We start from the raw sequence: 23253 nt of genomic DNA on the forward strand, positions 1-23253 counted from the left end.
GTAAAGAACACACGTACTGTGTACCTGAAGCGTAAATTCACATTTGTTGGCTCACAAAGGGTCACGCAGACTTTCCTATTACATACTACTCAGTATTTCTTAGCTTTTACAGAAACAAGCCAGGAGACCAAATTAATTCAATGACCATTGAAAACAGAAAGGAAAATGCACTTAATAATCCACAACACCTTGGGGACCGGCTACATCACCTGAAAGATGTTTCACATCTCCCAGGATTTACTAGGAAGGCACAAAGTTGTGGAATCTTGGTTAAATGCCAGGCTGCTGTGTTATTGCCAAAGCAGAATGAAGCTTACCTGTCAAAGGCAGGAGCATTAGCTTCCAGACCTCTGTTAAGCCTTAGATGATAAGAACCCACCTAAATTAAAATATTGGAAAGAAAAGAGAGAAATAACTTCTTAAATTGCTAGAGTCCTAAATCACTAGATGTCTCCCTTTTTCCTTCAGAGACAAACATCTCTTTAACAGCACCATACACCTCCAACAGACTCCACACACCCACAGACATAATACCCTTAATACAAAAGCCACAGCTTTTATTAGACAGCAACATTTACAATTACAAGTGAAAACACAATTATCATTATGCAAAGGGATGCCTACACATCTTTTCATGGCCAAATCGCATCCCTTCACCAGCTTCCTCTAGCAAATATCCCACACTGCCTCACATGAGTATGCTGCATGCCCAGCATTCTCCCTGCCCTTCCCTTGGCAGAAAAGGCTGCCAGTTCCATGGGTTGCGAGTCCAGAGTTCTTTCATTATTTACAAAAACTAAAAAGCATCAGAACAGTCCTTTGAAAACATGAAGGATGAAATCCTGTGCCATCAATACTTTTAATACAGATGTTAACAACAGTAGCCTCAAGCTCCTTTTGAATGCTAGCTACTGTTATTACAGTATGCAGAGGGCTTCATTCCTCTCCAAAAACTACACTGTTAATTATTTATAGGTTATAGGATCATGAGTTGTTTCCTGTACTTCATCATCTTCCTTTGTTTTCCATGAGGTTGGTTGCAATTCTTTAACACTGGTGCCAGCACACTAACATCCAAGGAATAAGAGTTATGAGGATTCACCCACATAAATGAAAGCTGCATAATCTAATCCAGATTAAGCAAAAAAGCAGACTGTGTCCCTACTAAAAAGTTGAGAATTTTGTTTTATCTAGAGATGCTACCCACTAGCCAAAAATACTGGGGGAAAAGCTCTATGGCTTCATAACATACAGAACTACAGTGCTGGATACAGCTATGCCATGGGCAGGATGTGTGCACAACCATACAGGCAGACCTGCTTTATAAAAAGAAGCAAGTATTGCACTGGATGGTGCTAACAGAGAGAACACAGATCTTTTAGTCATCTTCCTTTTGCGTTAAATCCAGTAGTTCTGAATGGTATCTAGGTGCTAGATTTAATGATTAAAAAGTATCAAATACCCTCTAAAGTATCTAAAAAATAAGTTATATAAAGTATTCTCCCTACTAACATATGCATATATGTCCATACTCATTCCAGTTGCTTATCCCTCTGTTAAGAGAATGCAAAGTGTGCTAGGACGATTCTTGTTTGAGCTTGTAACAGTATATAAACCTTAAGTCACAGACCATATGTAACCTGCTAGGCTTGATGCAATAATCTCCTGATGGAACCCTACATCTCTGCCTCGCAGAAGATCAGATTAGATCATCATCACCCTTTTGACTGAAATCTAGTAAACACCATCCAGACATTACACTTTGTTTCAAAGTAATGTGCTCCTTATATAGCTCCTGGTATCCCTAGATACTCCAATTTTATTGTGGAGGTCAATATCATCAAGCCAACTGGGCATTTCAGAAGGAAAGGTTGTTCCAAATCAAACTGAAAATGTTATAAAGATATTGCTGTAAACTTCAGATTCAGATATTAGGACACAGTTCCTTACAAACAGTTTCCTGTAAAGGCACACAAACACTTGAAAATGTTAAACTCAACTATAGCCATCTGCCTGGTTTTGTTCTGTTTATCTAAACATGCAAAATTTCCTACAAAGTAAACCTAAAATGAAAGAGCTCAGCATTTTCATGGAATGAGCTTTGCAGCTCATTTAAAAAAAACAATTAAATTTTATGTAACTTCTAAATTATAAATAGCAAGAGAGATAAGTAAGGTAGGCTTTTTGATTATTTGTTTACCTGAAGCCCCGGTTGCTCCCAAAACAGTGGAACAGAACCTCTGATCTGCACAAAGGAAGAGATGTCATCATCCAAGTAAATGGTCTGCAAAAACAAAATAAAGGGAAGTTCTGCCGTTAGCTCTACCAGTCTGTGACCCCTTCATTAGGTGACAGCTTAAGACACTGAACTCAAAGGGTAAAAAAAGTAAACCATGTATCTCACTGTATCCACTTACTGCTCAGCCACTTTTCCATAGTCTCACAGGCAGTGGAACAAGGCACAACGTATTTGCTTTCATGTTATCACAGAACATTCAATTCACTACTCACCAGAAATATGAGAAAATTTAAAACATCACCGCTGTCAAGAAGAGAGGAATCTTTCACCCACAACGAAGACGGATTTGTCCTACTGGTGGAGACACTCACGAAGACCAGCCATACACTCTCCCTCTGTCTCGCTAACAAAATTTAACTGTGCAAAATGTCATCGCTCCTTGTGACCGATGATGGGTAATGTCAGGTGTGGGATAAGCTTATCTCTTGCTTTATTTACTATTTCTTATTTCATTGCGTGTTGTGCCTTGTCGGAGTGTCCAAATAAATCTCGGTGAAACCAGCAGCTTCGCCACTCCCATTCTGCGATACAGTGCACAGCATGTGATCTACTTCTTTTCCAGGAGGCTTATAGCGAGAGGCTCCAAACTCCCCATTTCCTTCCCTAACCAGACCTCAAACTCTCTCTAAGTATTCGTTCTTATGATCACTGCCAACAAGCTGATTTTGAGTCAAATCTATGCAAAGTACAAAGACTGATTTCCCCCTTTGCCTTCCCCCTCCACGAGCCCCCAAGCAAAGCGTTACATTATATGTTAACTTAGCACAAAAGGTACTATCTTCAGATTCAGTATGACCACAGAGCAACTGTGCAAAGCCCGGCTCACTCCCGTAGCCTATACTTAGCAGTGGAATCCTGGCTGTTTTCCACAGGGGATACATGATACACGATACGCATCTCCGTTATCTCATGCATGACAATGAGTCTTCTGCAGCCCTGCAGAGGAATGGTATCCAGGTCATCCAGGTAGCTGCTTCTCTAACCGCATCATATCATTTAGCACAACTGCTGCCAGCTGGCTAGTAGCTCCCAAAATAGAAAAGAACATGAAAATGGGTTACTCTACCCCTTTAATATGGTTTGTGCTTTTGGATTTACCACTACATGTGCTGCTGGTTAGGTGGCTCAGGGGAAGTGCCTTCATTTACCTTAACCTTTTATCTTTATAACCACTACCAATGTACAATTTGTAGAGCTACCTGTGTGAAAAGAAGTATAGCTACACCAGAGAGGTGGGTATTTATATACTCTGTTACCAGTTTTATCTAACTAATCTTTACAATATTTTTGCAGAGCACTTACAACTATCCCCATTTCACTAAGATGAACGATTTCAGTGCCTGTGCCAAGGACACAACGCCAGTGTTAGAAACGACAGCTAGCCCCCGGGTGCAGTGCAAAACTATGTTTTGATGTTTTTAGCCTCGTACCAATGAATTAAGAACCCTTCTCTGTTGCATTGCATCCTAGCGCAACCCCCTGCAAGAGGTTGCTCAGAGAAGCTTTCCTGCGAGGCCTGCCTCACAGCCTGAGTAACGTGGCTCTAAAACATACTCTCCCAGTAAAGTTTTCTAAACATTGCCAGTACCTGAGTGCAGGAGCTAATTACCATGGCAACACACTGGTGCACCTTTTCTTTGCACTTCTGCGCTCAGAAGAGTCCATCCTGCAGGGATCTGGCCTACAGGAGGAGTGAGCAGGCCCACCTTCTTCCTCTTTATCACAGCCTTCCTGAGACAGGTTGTACCAGCATGAGTCAGTGACTTCTAAACACTGAATCATCTTTTCACTCACAGTCATGGACCCAGAGGATCTAATTCTAAGGCCAAGCAAATTTGTGTAGCTCCACTGACAGCCCCAGCATTATCCTGACTCATACTAAATGAGGATCAGGTCCTGAATCTACGCAAAAACCAGTCAGGACTGGCTCACTTCAAAATTTGACAACAATCATCACCTTGGCAATGAATGAGCTGAAATGAAACATTTAATGATGACGAATACAGACAGAGCTTTATGTGAAGTACAATTTGGCCACTCAAACATCTTGCTACAGAGGATCATTTTTCTTTACAATCTTCTGGAACGTCCCTGTTTCCATAACTAACTGAAAAATCAACAGTTCAAGTATCTCTTTGGCCAGCTCTTTTAGAAGTCCCAGCTGCAGATTAAAAGACAATAATAATAATTCTAATTTTAATACCTGCAGTTTGACATCTTCCTGAGCTACAGTTTCAATGGAAAGTAATTCATTAGTTATAGACCATGAATATATAACCTGCCTTCTTTAAGCCACATACAGAAGAAAAATACTGACCAAACATTTCTGCCTTTCTGCATTAACAGATGCTTATATTTCCACTTACTAGTGATTCAACATCGTAAGAGCGAACAGATGTTTGTTACTACAGTCACTCACATTTTCTGTTCACTGGTTTTCACCCATTACCTCTTCTAACTGTTTTCTGCTCTATTAAGCTGTCCATTTGGAGAACTGAACAACAACAAAAAGAATTCAAACTATCTGGGAATCATTCCTGTGATCTAAACAGGATGCCCACACCCTGATGTGATGGGCTGGGGGGTCCTCTGTCAGGTTGAGGTCTAATACAGTACTCCCTTATGATGATAGGAAATTTTAAAGAAACTGACATTTTTATGCACATTGCCACGTAGCTTTTAGAAATTCAGATGAGGTTTTTGAACTCGGAGCATAGCCTCTCCAATATAGTCATTCACAAGAAAATTCTCCACATTAGCACATTTTCACTTAGAGGGCTCATCATTCTGTTCTCTGGAGCAAATCTGTGGTCTTTCACAATCCTCTCACCTCATTCTCGTGACCCAGATGAATCCAAAATTATTTTCTTCCAAGTTGCCAGTGAATTGGAAAAAGACCTACTATTTTTTAATGAGTGGGATGAATAACACCCTTTTCTGCCAGTCATTCCTTCCTAAACAGACTGTAACCATTTCATGAAGCATTACAACCATGCAAATCTTCCCCGAATTTCAGCGATACCCACCATCCTTCATTCACCACTCCAAGGAACATGATCTCCAATCTTAACACTACCTCCTACCACGTATGCCCCTTGACTTCACAATAATAGCAGCAACAGCCTTCCTACCAGCAGACCTGTTAAGCGAGCAGGTTGAAAGACTGAGACTAAGACGACCTTCCAGTTGAGGAATGGACATAATCTTAACACCCATATACACTATAAGAAACCCCATTTGTTAAAATCTTAATTAAGCACTGATAATACATGCAGCTTAAAATTACATTCATAAATAAAAGATTCCGACTTTGTTGCTTATGCAATTCCAGCATTTATGCATGGATAAGTACAGAATTTATTTTCTCATATTCTCCCAAGCCTTGATCATTTTTTGTTCGCAATGGCATGTTTTCTACAAGCGCATATATGTCTCATTTTTTTGTCGTTCTAGTTTTGACTTCATTACCCTGTCCTCCAGCAGATCCATTTCTCTTATTCTAAGGCACTACACAAAAGATGAACAGTTCTTTAAGACAAGAAACTGAAAGAAAAATAAACAGCAGTTTATTTCTAGAATTTTCCTATCCTCTGTTTTACTTAAGTCATCAACAAGAAATAACATCCAAGAAGATCACACAGGTTTTTCTCTAAAAGTTCAACAACAACCAGTAACATTTTGGACACCACTTTGTCCTTAGGATTGATACATAGTGCTAAATCCCTGTCTTTGGGCTTCATAAAATTATTGTGGAGTCTTATTTTTTGTCTTATATCCAAAATGACAGCACGTTGTTGCCTACTTCCCCTAGGGAGAATGTTCATTCCTATCAAATCCTCAAAACACTTGAGGACGACTTCATTAATCTCAGACAGTCTGGCCCATAGAACAATCCAATCCAGGTAGCTGGATGGATTTTCAGACACGTTTCCTGCAGTTTCCCAAAAGACAACATTACAGCAACTGGATACTTAATCCATGTGGAGGACCTCTTTGCCTTGATAATAGATTGCTTGTCCTCTGACCTCTGGTGTTAGAAATTGCCATGTTTTTCTTTCAACTTCTGTTGTCTTAGACTCTTCTTGTGGTCTCTTTCTCCAACTCCAGGTCCAAGGGTGATAGTGCTGACAGTTCAAGAGGATGTTTCTCAGTCTTTCTCTTCTGTTGCATAGGGCCAGACCTTGTCACCATGATCCAAGGACCCTTCCTGGTAACACAATCTTCGTGCACAGGTACTGCTAGTAAGCTTCTGAGCAAGAAGCAAACTGGTACTGCTTCTGAGCAAGAAGCAAACATCTACATCCACCAGTTGGCGTTCTAATCCCAGCGTGCTCCTCCCATTCATCGCTTGGAATAATTTATTCACTAATCTCCATCACTCGTCTTCATTAGAAGGAAAGTTACCCAGTCACAACTTCAAATGGCAAAATGCATTACAGACTCAAGGGGCACAGAGACACAGTCCATGATGAAATGGATAATCACATGGCTTGTTATGGGATCCCCAGCTCTGCCACACAACCCACAAAGGGCATGGATAACAGATGGCCTAAACATACCTCTCCATGAGTCCCTTTAACTCTGACCACGGGATCCAAGGATATACTTGCCAAAATAATCCTCTTTGCCCCGCCTGGGGCCATACTAAAACTTGATCCAGAAAATAAATTAGCCACATGATTGCATCCATTCCTCTCCTGGAGAGCTATCCAACGTGGTCTAGGACTTATTGTGAAATAGGGATCATTTTTCTTAATCCATGCCTGACATTTTTTTCTTAAATTGGAAGAAAGGGAAGGTTAATCCAAATGCACGGCATTTCCTTTTAATGCCTTGTCAACGTTTCCCTTTTCTGTATTGAACAGCTCCATGAAGGGGAAAATGACTGAAACCATTAATTTATCTTTGGTAAATTAGAGTTGTTCCCCTTAAGTCACATACTAAGATATTGAGAGTTTAGCACGACTCTTTGGAGGATAACTGGGGGAGGAGCTGAAACATAAACAGTGACAGGCACACAAACTAAATGAAGAAAGCATGCTTGTTTCTCAACGCTATTAGCAGAAAAGAATTAAAAGAATGCAATACAGTCTCAACTTTAGGGGATTACTAAGGCAGGAAGAAAGGGTGAAGGGAAACATTTAAGCTATCACTGGGAAACAGAGTCTGATTTTAAAACTACTTGAGGATTAACTGCAACACTGCAAGTAGAAGGGCTACCATCCCACTACAAAATACTGTCAGCAAATCTGGAAGTACACATTAGAGGGATTTCAAAAAAGCTCTCTTTTCTCTTCCCTTCATATTTTGTTTTTCTTTAAGTGCTTCCTACCATTTTTTTCTTTCTTCTTTTTTCTTTGTAAAGATGCAAGCCAAATGATTAAATATCTGAAAGATCTACTAGTAGCTTTTTTTTTTTTGAAAAGCAAAAGTGAAGCGAGATATTTAACTTTTTCCCCCTTCTTCTCAAACACTGTGAGTCACAGCAGTTAAGTGAGCCCACAAAAAATGACTCATTGCAGAGCTAAAATACCACAAGGCTAACTCAGTGGGAGACAAAAGCATACCATTTATGCATAAAAGAACTGCCTGGAGATAAGACTAATTGTTTCTCCCTCTTCTAAAAACAGAAAAATGTTACAAGTAATTCCTATGAAGGGGGAGAAAGTCCTGGCTTTTCAGAATCCTAGGGTGCTATTTATCCGTGAAAGCACACAGCCAGCATGCCATTATACTGTACAGGCTGCAGCAAATAGAAACAAAATGTTATTCAGCCAAGATATTACCTCATAGGCGATTAGTCAGTAGTCTACTATGAAAGCAGGAGAGAGTTTATTCTAGGACTCTTCCTTCCTAATGGTAAGTGGATGCCAGCTTGAACTGGATCTTAGGCATCCCAGTGGTTAGCCCAACTTTGCTTTCTTAGGATACGCATCTTGGTAAAACTAGTGTTTATCACCATTAGCAACAGCAACCTTCTTTTCTCCTTTAAAAACAAAAACCAGGCAAAACCACATAATCCTTTAAAACTGCAAGCCCTTGTTATAATTTTCAACCTACTCAAGCCTTTTACCCTATAACCATTTCACTCTTGCGCTTTTGCTTACCCAATTGCAAAACACTCAAAAGCCTTCAGTCCTCCCACTTCACGGCAGCCCCTGGCTGAACAGGAACAAAGCACATCAGTTCCTGTGAAGAGCCTGACCCAACCCCAGCTAAGTGAAGCATTAGCAACCAAGTACTGTTCTGCCACTCATCAGAAGCCAATCCTCAGGTTTTCTGCTGGGATGCAAAGGTCATCTTATTTTTCATGCTAATCATTTGCAACATAATGTACTCCAGGAATATAATTAAATAGAATGAGGTACTTATGACCCAACTAGTGAGAAGGATAGCAGAAGTATTTCCCACAATTAGACAACTGTTAAGTGCAGTGCTGCAAACGTGAGACTGATCTGAAAGAAAGCTGACAACCCTTTGGAACATTTTCTTTCCTCTGCATTTCAGCGAGAGAACATTCTTCAAACCCAGAGTAATGTACTTTGCACTAATGCTCATGAGAAAGCACTCCACTAAAATAGTAGACTGTACCAAGTTATTACTTAAAATGGCGTATGTCCCTTCTTCTGTTCCCAAGTTCCAGGGGAAAATTCCACTTTTTGGTAAGCAGACCTATCTGCATCTCTCAATGCACCAACAGACTTTCTAGAAAGATGTAGATGCTACAGGCCTTGACTTGCAGTTGCTTTGGAGCAGAGGCACAAAAGAGAATTATTAGCAGAGAAATCAGAGGCTGACATTAGAGACCCAAGCACTGCAGGGGAAGAGTTTGGCATCCAACAAGCAGAATTTGTGGAAGCCTGAACACTAAGTGGAAAGCAGCCAGACCAGCCTACTGAAAATACTGTCAAACCAGAAAAAGGAGGGACATGAGCAAAAAGCCACCCACATCCCCCGGTAAGAACTCTGACCACTGGGCAGAAAGTCCCAGTTGTAACACTGTGCATGCTTAGAGCATGTCTTGGGGATCAAACCTCACCAGCAGACTGAGGAATACCAATCTGCAACTCCTCCAAGCCTTCTGCTGAGCAACACAGAACTGTCAAGTACAAGGTAGCTCTACACGCGTCCCTAGGCAGAACCAGGTGAAAAGGCTAAAGCTGTACCATCAAGGCAACATCTTAGAGGAAATTTTGAAAGTGCCCAAACATTGGTGGGTTTTGGACAAACAAGCGCCTGAAGGCATGCCTGTCTCATGTGGGGGGTAACAGAAAGGACAGCACTGAGTGTGAGCCACTACACTCACACAACGCCACGAGGAAATACTAGTATGGGCAATTTTGAGAGGGGTTGCCACTCTCAGTGGTCAGGCACAGTCCTACAGTGACACAACTACCTTAAGTATCTCTGTGCTACACTCACTGTGTCATGCAGAGATGTCCCACCAGCCTCCCTCTATAGGCATCACCTAAGCAATCTACGTGCCTTGTATGTGCACCTACATATATAGACACACACACATATAAAAACAGTCTATGCTACACACAGTTTTGTAGGTGTGCCCAGAAGACTCTAAAACCAACCAAATTTCAGGAGCAGGTCCTTGTCCTTTATTGAAAACTACTACCAGCCATTTATCTATTCTGCTTATAGAGACATCCATTTCTGTATGATGGTTCTGACTGCTAGTGATTACTACTTCTATTCAAAAAGGAAAAGGTGATTATACTTGAATAAGAAAGCACTCATTTCAGCTGGCACAGATGATTTCAGATTCTTCAGGGTCCATTGCTTTTTGTTCATTTTCAAGGTAGTAAGCTAAACCATGTGTAATAAAACCAACTGATTGTTACTGTGTTTGGCTGTGTCAATCAAGGGAACCTGCTGAATGCCTTTCATCCATATATGTTGTCTCAGCGTTAGCTGGAAATAAGTTTTTCACCATGTACATATAAAAACTGTCATACCACCTTTCACTGGAGAGAATCCCCCACAAAGCAAGGGGGAATGCAAAGCAAAGTCTCTTCCAAAATGAGTTGCGCTGGAATTTGCCTTACTCTGAGAAGATGGTGTTTTTTCTCCATTTCTTTTCACTTGCCAAAGATGATTTGACTCCCAGCGCATACAGCTCCTTTGCTGGGCAGCTTCCTCTTAACTAGAATGATATATTTGAGTGCTGAGCATTTGTCTTCACCATAGCACAGCATACAAGCATACACTATCTATCTTCTATAAATGTTGTTCTCACTGGTCTGCAAAAGTCCTGTGAGGCAGGAAGTTAATAATCACCCTCACTTCACAGCTGAAAAACTTGCTGTACAAAGAAGTGATGGCTTCAATCCAATACAGCAGACAGGAGTAATTTGAAACACGGATATTTACGATCATAAGATTTTATGGGATTCTAAGTGACTTCCTTAGAGTCAAAAGTAAATCTCAGCTCTAGTCTTTGCTGAAAATCACCCCCAGCATCCCTAACCAAATTCTTTTACATGAATGTAGACATCGTTATGCCACTCTAGTGCAAGGGACTTTCAACAGGTAGTGAAACAAACCTGGTGGTATGGACTAACAGAGACACTTAAAATGAATGAAAGAAATGAAGTGTAGAGATCATTACTTTATAGAAAAATCTTTCAAACTAGTTCTCCTCCAACATTCCATAGCATGGGAAACCTGAAAAATTTTAGAAAAAATATACTTTAAGATGTATGTAGAATGTATAAAAGTGTGACATTTATTACGGAAGAGATTTGAAAACACTCTTTTGTTTAATACATGGGCCTCATGACTGATAATTCTAAGCAAGTTTTATGCAATTGAGAAACTTACTGTTACACATGTTGATTTCTCATTAATTAACACAAAGAGCTCTCTGAATGGTTTAAAAAAACATGTCTATATTTCAGTACAAGATCAAATGGCCAGACTTTCACACTCAGGAAAAAAATCAAAAGTATTAGTGAAAATTGTGTGCATGGAAAACTAAGAAACACAGAAAAAGGACAGATCACAAAGAAATGCTTAATGGGCAACAACAAATACATCTGTCATGCAATAATATATTAAATGTTATTGGAAAAAACACTTGCTGAACTCCTTTAATTCTTGTTGGAAATTCTGCCCCAATTAAACTTGAGTGGACTGAATTATTCAAAGCTATTGGATACATCTGCTTACCTGCTCTGTCTCAACAAAGTTAGACACATGTCCGTCATCATTGACCCCTCGAATGTGAAACCGGACACCAGCTCGCTCACAGCTGATGCGAGAGATGAGGCAGGCTTTTGCCTTCTTGTGGGAAGCATAAACAGTGCGAATGTCCACTACACCACAGATCACTTTCAGCAGCCAGTCAGAGCAGTTCACCTGGCAGTGTTTGAAGGGCACGTGCAATAGTTGGTTCCTGAAAGGTTCAGCATACAGATACATTACTGAATAAAATAAGACAGGCAGGTATGTGTGCCATCCCACAACAATCACTGATTTAAGCAATTAATGTTTTGTGACCCCTTTTTTGTGGTACCGTTACTTTATCCAAAACCAGGAAATATCAGGAAGAAATCCTTGTGAACTATTACAGTGAACAGAACATGGTAAATTTTAATAGCACAGCTACTGTCAAAGTGCTATCCTTATATCTTGTACCTCTATCTTATAAATTCAGATGCAAATGTCACCTCTTTCAGCTCCAGAAATACATTTATATTTAGTAATCTTTTTCATAAATTACAGTGCTGTCAAGCTAATTACTTTTTGACCAGTACTGTCCAGACCTTAGCATACACTACAGAATGAAGACACATTTTAAAACGCACCAGGATTTTCAGGAAATTTTTTCCAAGCAGAATCCAGACCCATAAGTCAATAGAGATATTGCAAAACATGCTACTAAAATTAAGAGGAATGTCTGCTTTAACCTTCAATTTGTTTTATGATAAACAGCCCAAGAAACCTATCATGCCCGATTAACAGTGATGCTAGTCTTTTCTATTATGATGGTTTTCCTCATTTCATTTTTCAAAATGTGCCTTTAGTCATGGACGAGAGCCCTTTTATGATTGTTTATTGCTCAACAGCAGATCTGGACAATCTGAGGAATTGTTCCTCTAGAGCACAGCATTTCTCTGAAAGAGGTGCAAGTCATTCTCACACTTTTAAACTAAATATGTAACAAAAAAAGCAGCTCTAAAACAATTTTTGGTATCTCTTCCACCTCCTCCTCCTCCTAGCTCTACTCACAGAGGAAGTCCTCACTCTGATAAATTCCATCAGAATTTTTTTGTTGTTGCAATTCATTTAACAGGCAGCTTGTGTTGCTTATAACTAAGGTCACCTGGCACTTTTCATCATGTAACTATTTATTCCATTGTTTACTTTTCTCAAGAATCTATTGTTTGGTCTGAAATCTCCCATATCACATAATTGCATCAAGATAAATTTTCTTTGAAACATCCTTCTGCCCTAAATATGACACTGTCGCCATTCATCCCTGCTCTACAACATAAAAGAAAGTGGAACCTCTTCAAGGCCTATTTCTAGATTAGCCAGAAGTAGCAAAGAAAAAAAGTTCAAATACTTATCTTCCAAGAAGACCGCACAGGTAAAAACAGTTGCTTTAAATGTTGGGTTTTTATTAAGGGATATTGCCACCTTAGGAGTTTCATCACTGGAACACAGCTCGTTTGTACTATGTGTCTAACTTGACATGCTTGGAGAGTTTTTTGAGAGGGATGCATAATTAGCACAGTTGAAAGCAAGTTTTATATCTCTCACTTCTGAGTTAAACTCAAAACACTAGATCTTACCAGTCAAAATCACATCACAGATAGAAAGATTATTTAGCCTGAATGAACTGCTCTCTCATGTTTATTTATCATCCATTATAACCTTTTTTGCTTATTTAATATTCACCTACTTTGGGCCACAAGACTTATCACATATTCTAGCAGCACACCCACATTTAACTCTGCCAGTAATTTTCCACCTACATCATATAACCCTCCTTTATTTCCAGTACAGCTATGCTTCCTGTGTGACTATCTTTTTGTTTAAAAAGAAAAAAAATGAGGGTACAGGAATTCAAGCATTCTGCCAGAACTTGTAAAGCAAACAAACTGAATTACACATCAACGGTGAACCCACCTAGGGAAGACAAACCCCAGCATTTGTGTGTCAACCAATACTCACCACAAGAAGAAATACTACTTCTTTGCTTTATAAGCACAAGAAAGTAAGTAGTACAGAGCAGTGTATCACAGGAGTTTCCTTCTATGCAACAAACATTTACAGTGAGCTACAAACATATTAATATTGATGTTTTCAACATAAAAACTAGGACACATTATTGAAACATTAAAACTACAGACTCAAAACACATACACTTTTAAGAAATAAAAGATACTTCAGCACAGATGATGGGATTTATGAACAGTTCAAGTGCAGGTCTCTATTAGATAACTTTTAAAGCAAATTACTAAAAAAAAACACAGGGGAAGCTATTCATGACATACAGAGACATGTTTCTATAGTGCGAGCAATACATCTTGTGTTTCCTTCTTAAAAACACAAAATGTCCAGTTACTGGAATTGCATTTCACTATCGGATTAGTTTTCATTAAACAGAAGTTACTTGTTTGACCCAGGTTTACCATAATTCACTAAGGCCACATGCCCTGTAAAATGACACGACAGTGAAATGAAAGGAGGTGCACCTGAAATGCATATGCTCATTTCTCTCTGAGAATATCTGACCTATAAGACCCAGCTAGGGATGACAGAAGACTTTGGTATAACATGCAGTACTAACCAGAAGAACGAGTTGCCAGATTCATAGTGGTTATCACCCTGCTTCTGAGCCCGCACAGTCAGGTCAAAGTTTGAGCCTGCATTAGGCCAGGAGAAATAGAACATCCCAGAGTTCAGTATTTTCTTCAAGGCAGTAACGCGCTCCTCTTCCTTGGTTTCCTCCTGGAGAGGACAGAAATCTGTTGCAGTAATTTTGTACACTTCAGCGTCCAGGATTTTTCCCACCGACGTACAGCCTGTCACCAGGACCAGAAAGTGCAGCCGAGTGTTACCTAGAAGGCGATAGTTACAAGAAGGTTACAGGAAGACACAGGCTATGCCATTTCACATCAGTCCTGTCACATGCAATGCTGTCAGGGCTCCAGCAGAGGCCAGTATCTTTGCTTCAGAAGAAAACAAATGCAAGCACAAGGCCTATGTTCGTTTACATTTCTGAATTCCATTTGACTGCAGGTGAGTGCAATTGCATAATATTCCACAGTTATTACACATTCCCATCCTTTCTTCATTAGAGTGTGTTACTTTATGAACTGTAATGAGCTTGGTGCTGGGACACTACTCAAAAATCGAATTTCACCACCCTAGAGAAATATAATCATTGGATTTGATTGAAGGGAAAGGCAAAAGGCTGGTCATTTACGAGATAAAGTGTATTCCCCACTATGGATTTTTCAAGTGACTTCTGAATTTTAAAGATATGAAGCGTTCAGATTTCTTACTGGCTTCAGCTGAAGCTGGGTGTGTTTAGCCATTGAGAAAGTTTCAGTATTACCAGTTTTTGAGATTTTGATTTTTATGTCACAAGAGTGTACATGATTAGATGACAATCTCAATTATCACTAAAAAGAATTCCAGCTCTCATGGCTGTGAAGCAAAATGTAAAATCATGAGGCAGCTGAACTTCAGGGCGCCAAAACTAGAAAATACATTTTGAAGCTTGAGAATACTACTCTAATCAGATCTTATGCACGCAACAGGATTTCAGCCTCTGCTCATTCTCTCTGAAATGATAAAGTAATTAAGAAACAGTAGCACAATTGTTCTGAAAACACTGGTTTTGCTTGGAAGAAACTGTTTGATTTACTTAAGTTGACCTCTAATGGAGACAATGTCATCTTATTCATTCCAGTTAGTAAGAAAAAGTAGAAGTGAGCCAAGATTTATTGCTCTAGCATAGCAGAAACAACAGCTGACCTGCCAAGAGCAAGCTAATTAGCTAAGGGCACAGTGACAGTCAAGGACAGCATGGTTTCAGACAGCAAAAGGAACACTTTGTAGGACCACTCTTCAACCCTCCACAGTGGCCCACTGTCTGAAAATGCAGACCAACTCTCCCGCAACAATTATTTTTTTCCTGAAACACCAGCAGGGGAGCCATTGCTTCTAGATCACGGGCTTGCCACAGAAACTTCCGTTAGGGGTGGGTTTGAGCAGGGCCAGAATATTTGCGTAGGCACATGGGACTGGAATGGCAGGACAAGGTGGGAGATTAGATCTTATTCATTCTATTCTGCTGACTCCAGTTTTGCACAAAGGCCAGTGTAGGTGGTATTTACTAAAAAGCTCTGTTCATCACATTTCTTTCTGTAACAAGGGTTTGCTGTGTTCTCCTTCCTGACTGTTTTTAAGAAGTATGTCCTCTGTACTTTTCTAGATGACACCATAGTGGAGGGTTAGAAATACATAAAACCTGGTAGTTTATTCATCTTTTGCACATGAAGGTGCATAAGTATATAGGATTAAGCATAGGATATATATCAGTTATCGCCATGGTAGTTCATACCTGACTAAATACTGTCTTGCAGCCTCCAACAGTTAGGAAGAGTTAGCTGTCTCTCAGGATAGCTAATAGCTTCTGTGACTTTGTTGAAACCATGCAAAACTGATCTACTTAAAGTAAACTTCACTCACAAGAATCTGGAAGCAATGTATAGAAACACTATTAATATGCCTTACTACCAGTCAGCTTAAGGCAGAGAAAAGCAGTAGTCACAGACTTGGAGAGGTGGCTGGCTGGGACCCTGAGACAAAAAGTACAAGCACTTCCATCAGCCCCAGTGACCTTAAACTCTCCTAAAGAGTTCAGAAGAGATCGAATGGGACAGTCAACATTAAAATATCCAAAAAGAACAACAATTTAATAACAGTGAGCTTGCTATCTGTGCTTCTGTCCTTTGAGGAGCTTGTAACTGGTGGAAAATAAGTGGATCTAAACAAAGCAATTCTTTAGTTTAAGAAGGCAACGAGTGGGAATAAAGCACAACAGAAAAGCCAATCAAAACTACATAGTTTTGCCTTACCTAGAAATTTGCTGTCCCTCAGCAGAGACTCTAGATTCTTTATACTACCTCCTCCACTCAACCACTCATCAAAAGGGAAGATGCATTTACACAGGTAGAAGTCCAGCATCTCTACCACCCCAAATCAATAGCTAATGAGCTCAAAACCAGTAAATCACAGCTAAGAAGGTACGGCATTGTCCCTGAAGCATCAGGAGGTTAATGGCTTTCTGAAACTGTAATACACTTTCCTGCCACTGTGCAGCAACCCCACATGAGAGTTGGGGTTGTTCAGCCTGGAGAAGAGAAGGCTCCTGGGAGACCTTACTGCAACCTTTCAATATATAGAGTGGGTTTATTAGAAAGATGGGGAGACTTTTTACCAGGGCCTGTAGTGACAGGACAAGATGTAGCGGTTTTAAACCGAAATAGGGTAGATTTAGATTGACTATAATGAAGAAAGTTTTTACAATGAGGGTGGTGAGACACTGGAACAAGTTGCCCAGAGAAGCTGTGGATTCCCCATCCCTGGAAGTGTTCAAGGTCAGGCTGAATGGGGCTTTGAGAAACCTGATCTAGTAAAACATTGAGGTTGGACTAGATGAAACCTCACTTGGAATATTACATCCAGCTCTGGAGCCCTCAACATAGGAAGGATATAGACCTGCTGGAGTAGGTCCAGAGGAGGGCCACGAAGATGATCAGAGGGGCTGGAGCACCTCTCCTATGAGAACAGGCTGAGAGAGTTGGGGTTGTTCAGCTAAGAAAAGAGAAGGCTCCAGGGAAACCTTATAGCAGTTTTCCAGTATCTGAAGGGCAGCTAAAAGAAAGCTGAAGAGGGACTTTTTACAAGGGCACGTAGCGATAGGACGAAGGGTAATGGCTTCAAATTAGAAGAGGGGAGATTTAGAATGGATATTAGGAAGAAATTTTTCACTCTCAGGGTGGTGAGGCACTGGAACAAATTGCCCAGGGAAGTTGTGGAGACCCCATCCCTGGAAGCATTCAAGGCCAGGCTGGATGGGGCATTAAGCAACCTGGTCTAGTGGAAGGTGCCCCTGCCCGTGGCAGGGGGGTTGGAACTAGGTGATCTTTAAGGTCCCTTCCAAACTAAACCATTCTATGATTCTATGATCTCTAAAGGTCCCTTTCAACCTAAATAATTCTACGATCCTATACACAAAAAATAAGTTTCCTTACAATACTCCAAATTGTGGAGCAGCCTTCATCCTTCATGCACTTTTCATGATACCCTTGAACAGAGGCAGGCTGGCAAAGGAGTCTACAGTGTTATGTCTCACACTTACAGCCCAGAAAACTGGAGAAAGACAAAAAGGAGGAAAAGAGACAAATGTATTTAAGGTACAATAAAGCTAGCCTGCTTTTCCTCTTTGTCCTGCTAGACTGCTCTGTGAGCTGAGGTGGTCTTCAGATCAATTCCAACCTCTCCGATTTGCTTAAATCACTCTGGATATATTACAAAAAAGCCAGAATGCAGAAATCCTACAACACCACAGCCCCAGCTTAACACAAATGTCTCTAATCCCGTGCCTTGGAAAAAAGTGCCAAGCCCTGTCCCCCTGATATCACCTTCATTCCAGGCGATATTTGGACAGTGTCCCTGGGAATCAGCTCTGAGCTATCACTGTACTGCCCGAGGGAGGAAGATCCTTGCCTGGTGCGCATGCTGCTCTTGGCACAGGGAGCAAGCTAATCACAATATCCTACTGACAGCACTCAAGCCTGTGCCCTGTCCCATTTTTTTTTTTTTTCCACAGAACAAATGTAGCCACAGGGTCCTGAGCAGAGGTAGGGCTCCTGTCAGCCCTTCATCTTTTTAGAACCTCACACAGCAAAATTAATGCTATTCAAATGCTGCTCTGCTATTCATCTTTTAATTTGTCTCCATTAAGGTCTAAAAAATTACCCACCACTAAGATATATAGCTATACCCTCTGAAATACAGCTTTCCCTGTCTTCCCTCCTTTGCCAGCAACATCAGTTTATGCCTGGGAACCTCTTCGTTCAATCCCAAACCTTTTTTCTCACGTTGTCTTGCCCCGATGTCTTTCCCCTCAACCCAGGCTGCCAATGTTTTTAAATATATTGATAGCTACATTTGTCAAGTTTGTGATAGAAATGATAACTGCACTACCTCCACTCATGCTTTCACTTCGGCATTTTGTCAGACTGAAAATGCTATTCCAAGGAATAAAACAAAAGCATTACATACCCAAAGAGTACCTAATATGACAGAAACCTAACATTATCAGCCACAGGAAAAATGCTTCTGCTTTTTTGCCAGTCATTGAAACTCTGATTACTGTTATTATAGATATACTAAAGCCAAAAAATCAGTCCATTTACTTCTAAATTTAAACTTTAAAGAGTCAATGTGGTTTCTTTTCTGGTATGTAAATGTCAACAAGCCAATCTTTCCTGTTGAAAATAGCTATGTAACATGAAAACAGAAGTATCAACCACCGCCCTCCCTAAATGCTCTTAAATTTAAGGGTAGAAAATGCTTCAGTTGCTTCAATTGGGACAGATGATGCTACTGAAGCAAGTAATTTTTACAAAAAGCAAAATTAAAATCAACTTTCTCCATTTCTAAAAATTGCAGATGCTAAGTTATTTGGTAATTGTTCATTCATTGCAAGGAAAACAACATTTATAGCTGACAAGAATTTACTGAAAAATTCTTTTCATTCCTTAACAATTCATTTTTATTATCCAGTAAATCTCACAACAAAAATGCAAGAAGTTGCATTTTTGGTTTACTAAACCCACCACACACACCCCAAAAAAAGAAAAAATAACCCAAAACAAACAAACAAAACACCCTGCATCAACACAACACGTAATTTCCTATGCTAGGTGGATTTCTGAGGCCATGGCACAAGAGGGGATTTTTTTAAATTAAATTGGTTTTGCTGAGCAAACTGTGAAAATATCACAACTTTAATGAAATAGATCAAACTGAAACACACAGACATTCCTTAAAGCTAGAAGGTATTTCCCCTTAAAACAGTTGAGACTATTCCTTTAATCCCTGCAGCCTTAACTTTTCAAAACTGCAGCTCACTACCATTTCCAATCCTGTAATTACATTAAAAATACTGCTCCTTTTAAGTTTCCAGTGAACTGCAAACTGCTTTTATGCAAGCAGCACTTGAAGTGACTAACACCAATCACAATAAAAACGCATGACATGGTCCAGTCAAATTCACCTGGCGGCAACATTAGGAAGCACATTATGGGGTTACAGCCTCTGAAAGGAGCTAAACAGTATTCAGATATTTATGTCTGTTCCGTCCCGAACATCAACAGCAACATGGAAAAAAAAAAAAATACTAAAGCCATGAAATGAGCAGTCACCCCTTAAGTGTAAACTCAAATAAGTCAGGAAGTTGAGTTTTAAAATGCTGGCAGTGCATCCTCAAGATCAAAGGGAGAATTAACACTAAATCTGTTTCCTAAAGTCAGTGGCTCTGCCAGTACTACCACTGCAGCCAGTCTATGGAGGCTCCCTGCATATCTGGAGTAGGAGACAGGCCAAATTCCAGTCTTTTTTTCCTCAAATAAATAACCCCAACAGTTCTTACAAAAAAAAAAAAAAAAGAGTAATTAATGGAAGTACACTGGGTGGAAAATTTATGGTAATTTTTCCCTTGATTTCAAATACAGTACAGTAACAGAAAGCATGGTACATTCAGCTGACAGCTGCTAAGTGTATGATGAATGGGGCCAGCACTAAGGCCAATAAAAAGCAACCCAAAAAAATAGAAAACTTTCTCCTGTGAAGTGATCAAGGCTCCAGGTCTGGCTCTTACGCTGCACTTTGTACCAACCACCACATCAGCTGCTGACTATTTACTGGGCCCCCACCTTGGAAAACAACCTTCTTTTTTTAAAAAAAAACAACCCAACTTTCACAAGTAGTTTAATGTACAATCCTGCTTCATATTAGCCTTTCTAAACTTTACACATAGGTGAAAGTTATTTAGAAACATAAGAACTGCAACTGATGATCATACCTGTGCAAATGTCCCTCATTTCCTTAAGATGCAATCTGGAACATTTTAAAGAAATCTCTGAAATAATTTTAGAGCAAGAAGTGAAGTGTTCCTTACTGGTCATGCTTTCTACAACAACACATCTATGAAAAAGCAAGACCCACCTACAGTACTAAAGAAAAAAAAAAACCTTTCAAAACTTACGCACCAAATTTTGATCTCAGAGATACGTATAAATGTTCATGCTTCATGACCAAGGTCATTATTTTGCTCTGTTACAGCTATAACTCACCACAACCATGTGTAAAGAACACTTTCAAAGAAATGTAAGAAATGTTTTGCTCACAGCGATATGTTGTGAATGCCCTTTTATTAGGTTGCACAAGGGAGGCAGAGGATGGAGAATATTTGGCATAGAAACGAGACAAAAATAACTTGCATCCATTTTTTCAAAAGGTCTTGTGAAACCAACTGCCTTAATCCAAGTTGAACAGGAAACACAGTTCTGGTACGTCACACCCTACAATAATAAGCTGCAGATTCTGTATTTAACCTGTCTACATGACTCAAGGCAATTGTTTCCCCTGCAGTTTATGGGATGACTTTAGAGTTCCCTACTATGAGCTGCATTGAGAAGGAGGCAATATTAAATTCTTGTTTTGTCCTTCTTAACTGTAATTATTTCACTCAAGACTGTCTTTTCCTTTAAAAAAGTAATTCGCTCCAGTTTTCGCTCTTTCTCCATTCCAGCACAGTCATGACATTGCCTTATGTTCCCTCAGCCTGTTCCATCTCCACTCGACACACACCTCCACCTCACTTTATAGTCCACTGAAAAACAATTTGCAAGGTATCTTTGCCTCTCATCTGCCTTCAAAATTAGCAACAGAACACAGCAGATGAGCTGATTCTAAGCAACTAGCTGAAAATCTCCAAGGAAATCTATAGCAGAATTATGAAAATAACCAAGATTTTCCAAACTACAGTTTTAGTGTCAAAGATACTCTTTCTCCCTCTTCTAAATACAATTACATATTAGGAAGTGTTCTAAAGGAATAGAAAACAGGTACTTATTTGTCCTTTTTGCCTTTGAAACGTCTTCCTTTCAACTACACATCATGTATGTGGAAGCGCAAGGGTATATACACAAATTAACTTGGACTGCATCCCCAAATACAGCAGCTGTATTCAACCTATGTGGTGATGGTGTCAAAATACTACCTTATATATGTACCCCTTCCTCACATCACAGTGTCTGAAGCAAAGACTGCAAAGCCAGCTCTTTTAACGCTTTGCTAGAGATGTATTTGCCACTGCTAGATCTTCTTTGGCAGCAAAATCTTGGCTGAGATACAGCTCAGAAACACTGTACAATTCATTATGCTGCCATCTATCTCACGGAAGAAAGCAGAAGAACTTAGTGAGTCATGTTAACAGACATAAGCACATAGAAGTGAGTCTTATTACTGGTGGGAAACATTAACTTCGTGAGTCAGTTTCACATATTTCATCTACTTTCTTGTGAAAAGCATGATCTGCTTTGGCAGGCATACAATGTGATTTATTTGGATTCCTAAGTAGCAATATTTACAGATTAATTAAAGTGCTCAGAGACATCTTTCATGTCTTGAAAAAAAAAGTCTCCCCTTCTGCTCTACAAATATACTGTTTTAATATCCCAGTGGAATGTACTTTCACAAATACTTTCAGCTAACTTAGTACTTATGGTCTGCAGGTTTCCAGTAGTAAGAAAAAAATACTGATACTCCTGAACAAAGTCTATGTGATCACTGATGTTCAGTGAAGAGCTGGCAAATAATGCCCTTGTTTGCAGCTGCTAGAATACATTATAAAAAAAAAAAAAAGAATAAAGAAAAGCTACATTGCATTCCTTTCTAGAGTCAATCTTTTATGTAAGGAACAGCTAAAGGGATGGAATTTATACATAAGATGGAAGATCTAACTGAGACTGTGAGGAAAATGTGGGCTACCTCTTGAATGGTGACATAGCAGACATGCAATCATATTTGCTTTTTTAAACATGTTCAGAGCAGACAATGCTTGCTTACCTTTGCTTACCATTACAGCATGACCCTCCTGACTTTTCACTCAATCACAATTAGAAGTTTACCTCTAGTAGTTAAATTTATCCAATTAACAATAAAATTTTTAAGAATCCCTTCTAAATGAAGTCCTGTACCAGGACTTGTAGTTTAATGCTAGAACAAGATAGAGGTGCGGTGACAGAGCTCAGAGAGGAAAAACCTCACACTTTAAGGACACTGAAGTTAAGCATATGTTGCTCAAAAAGAAATAAGGACATGGGAAACACAGAAATAAAAGGATAAAAGAGAAAAAACAAGAAATGTTCTCAGCTCTTGTGAAATCATTCACCTTTTAATATGAAGACTAAAACCGGATATATTTAGTTCCCATCACATACAACAAAATACCTTCATCTGTAGCTTGATGAGCTTGAATTCAATAACTACATTCCTTTACTATTACAACACGATTCATTAGACTCCTATGAAGAAAAACAGGTCCAAGCGCCAACAAAAACTAATCACAAAGCCTCCATTTTTAATTACATTAACAAATTGATATTAATCTCCATAGAAATGCCTAACTAACTCCACAAGAAACAAAACAAACAGAAACCCCACATTCATTTTAAAAGACTAGATGGTCTACTGTTTTAAATTATGACACAGAAATCTTTCAGATTGCAGTTGCCTTTTCAGATCAATCTCAAGTCATATTACTCAAGCCACAGAATGGTAAGCAGGCTATAAAAAGATACACTTATATCTACTTGTCTAAATACACCCGTGCTCACACCACCGCTGCC

The 23253-nt window shown here is 39.6% G+C and overlaps 1 protein-coding gene across 1 annotated transcript in view; it reads right to left on the reverse strand.

Moving 5' to 3' along the window:
- The window catches only part of SYNJ2 (synaptojanin 2), a 59818-nt gene that overhangs the window by 35702 nt on the left and 863 nt on the right, over nucleotides 1-23253 (reverse strand). Inside the window, exons 2-5 of the mRNA XM_009882321.1 lie at nucleotides 14109-14379; nucleotides 11480-11705; nucleotides 2201-2284; nucleotides 318-379 (exon numbers count right to left, since the gene is read on the reverse strand). Of these exons, the coding sequence (XP_009880623.1) occupies nucleotides 318-379; nucleotides 2201-2284; nucleotides 11480-11705; nucleotides 14109-14379 (643 nt within the window). The remainder of the gene's footprint in view (nucleotides 1-317; nucleotides 380-2200; nucleotides 2285-11479; nucleotides 11706-14108; nucleotides 14380-23253) is intronic.

Source organism: Charadrius vociferus, unplaced genomic scaffold (assembly GCF_000708025.1).
Source record: "Charadrius vociferus isolate BGI_N301 unplaced genomic scaffold, ASM70802v2 scaffold13, whole genome shotgun sequence".
Taxonomy (NCBI): domain Eukaryota; kingdom Metazoa; phylum Chordata; class Aves; order Charadriiformes; family Charadriidae; genus Charadrius; species Charadrius vociferus.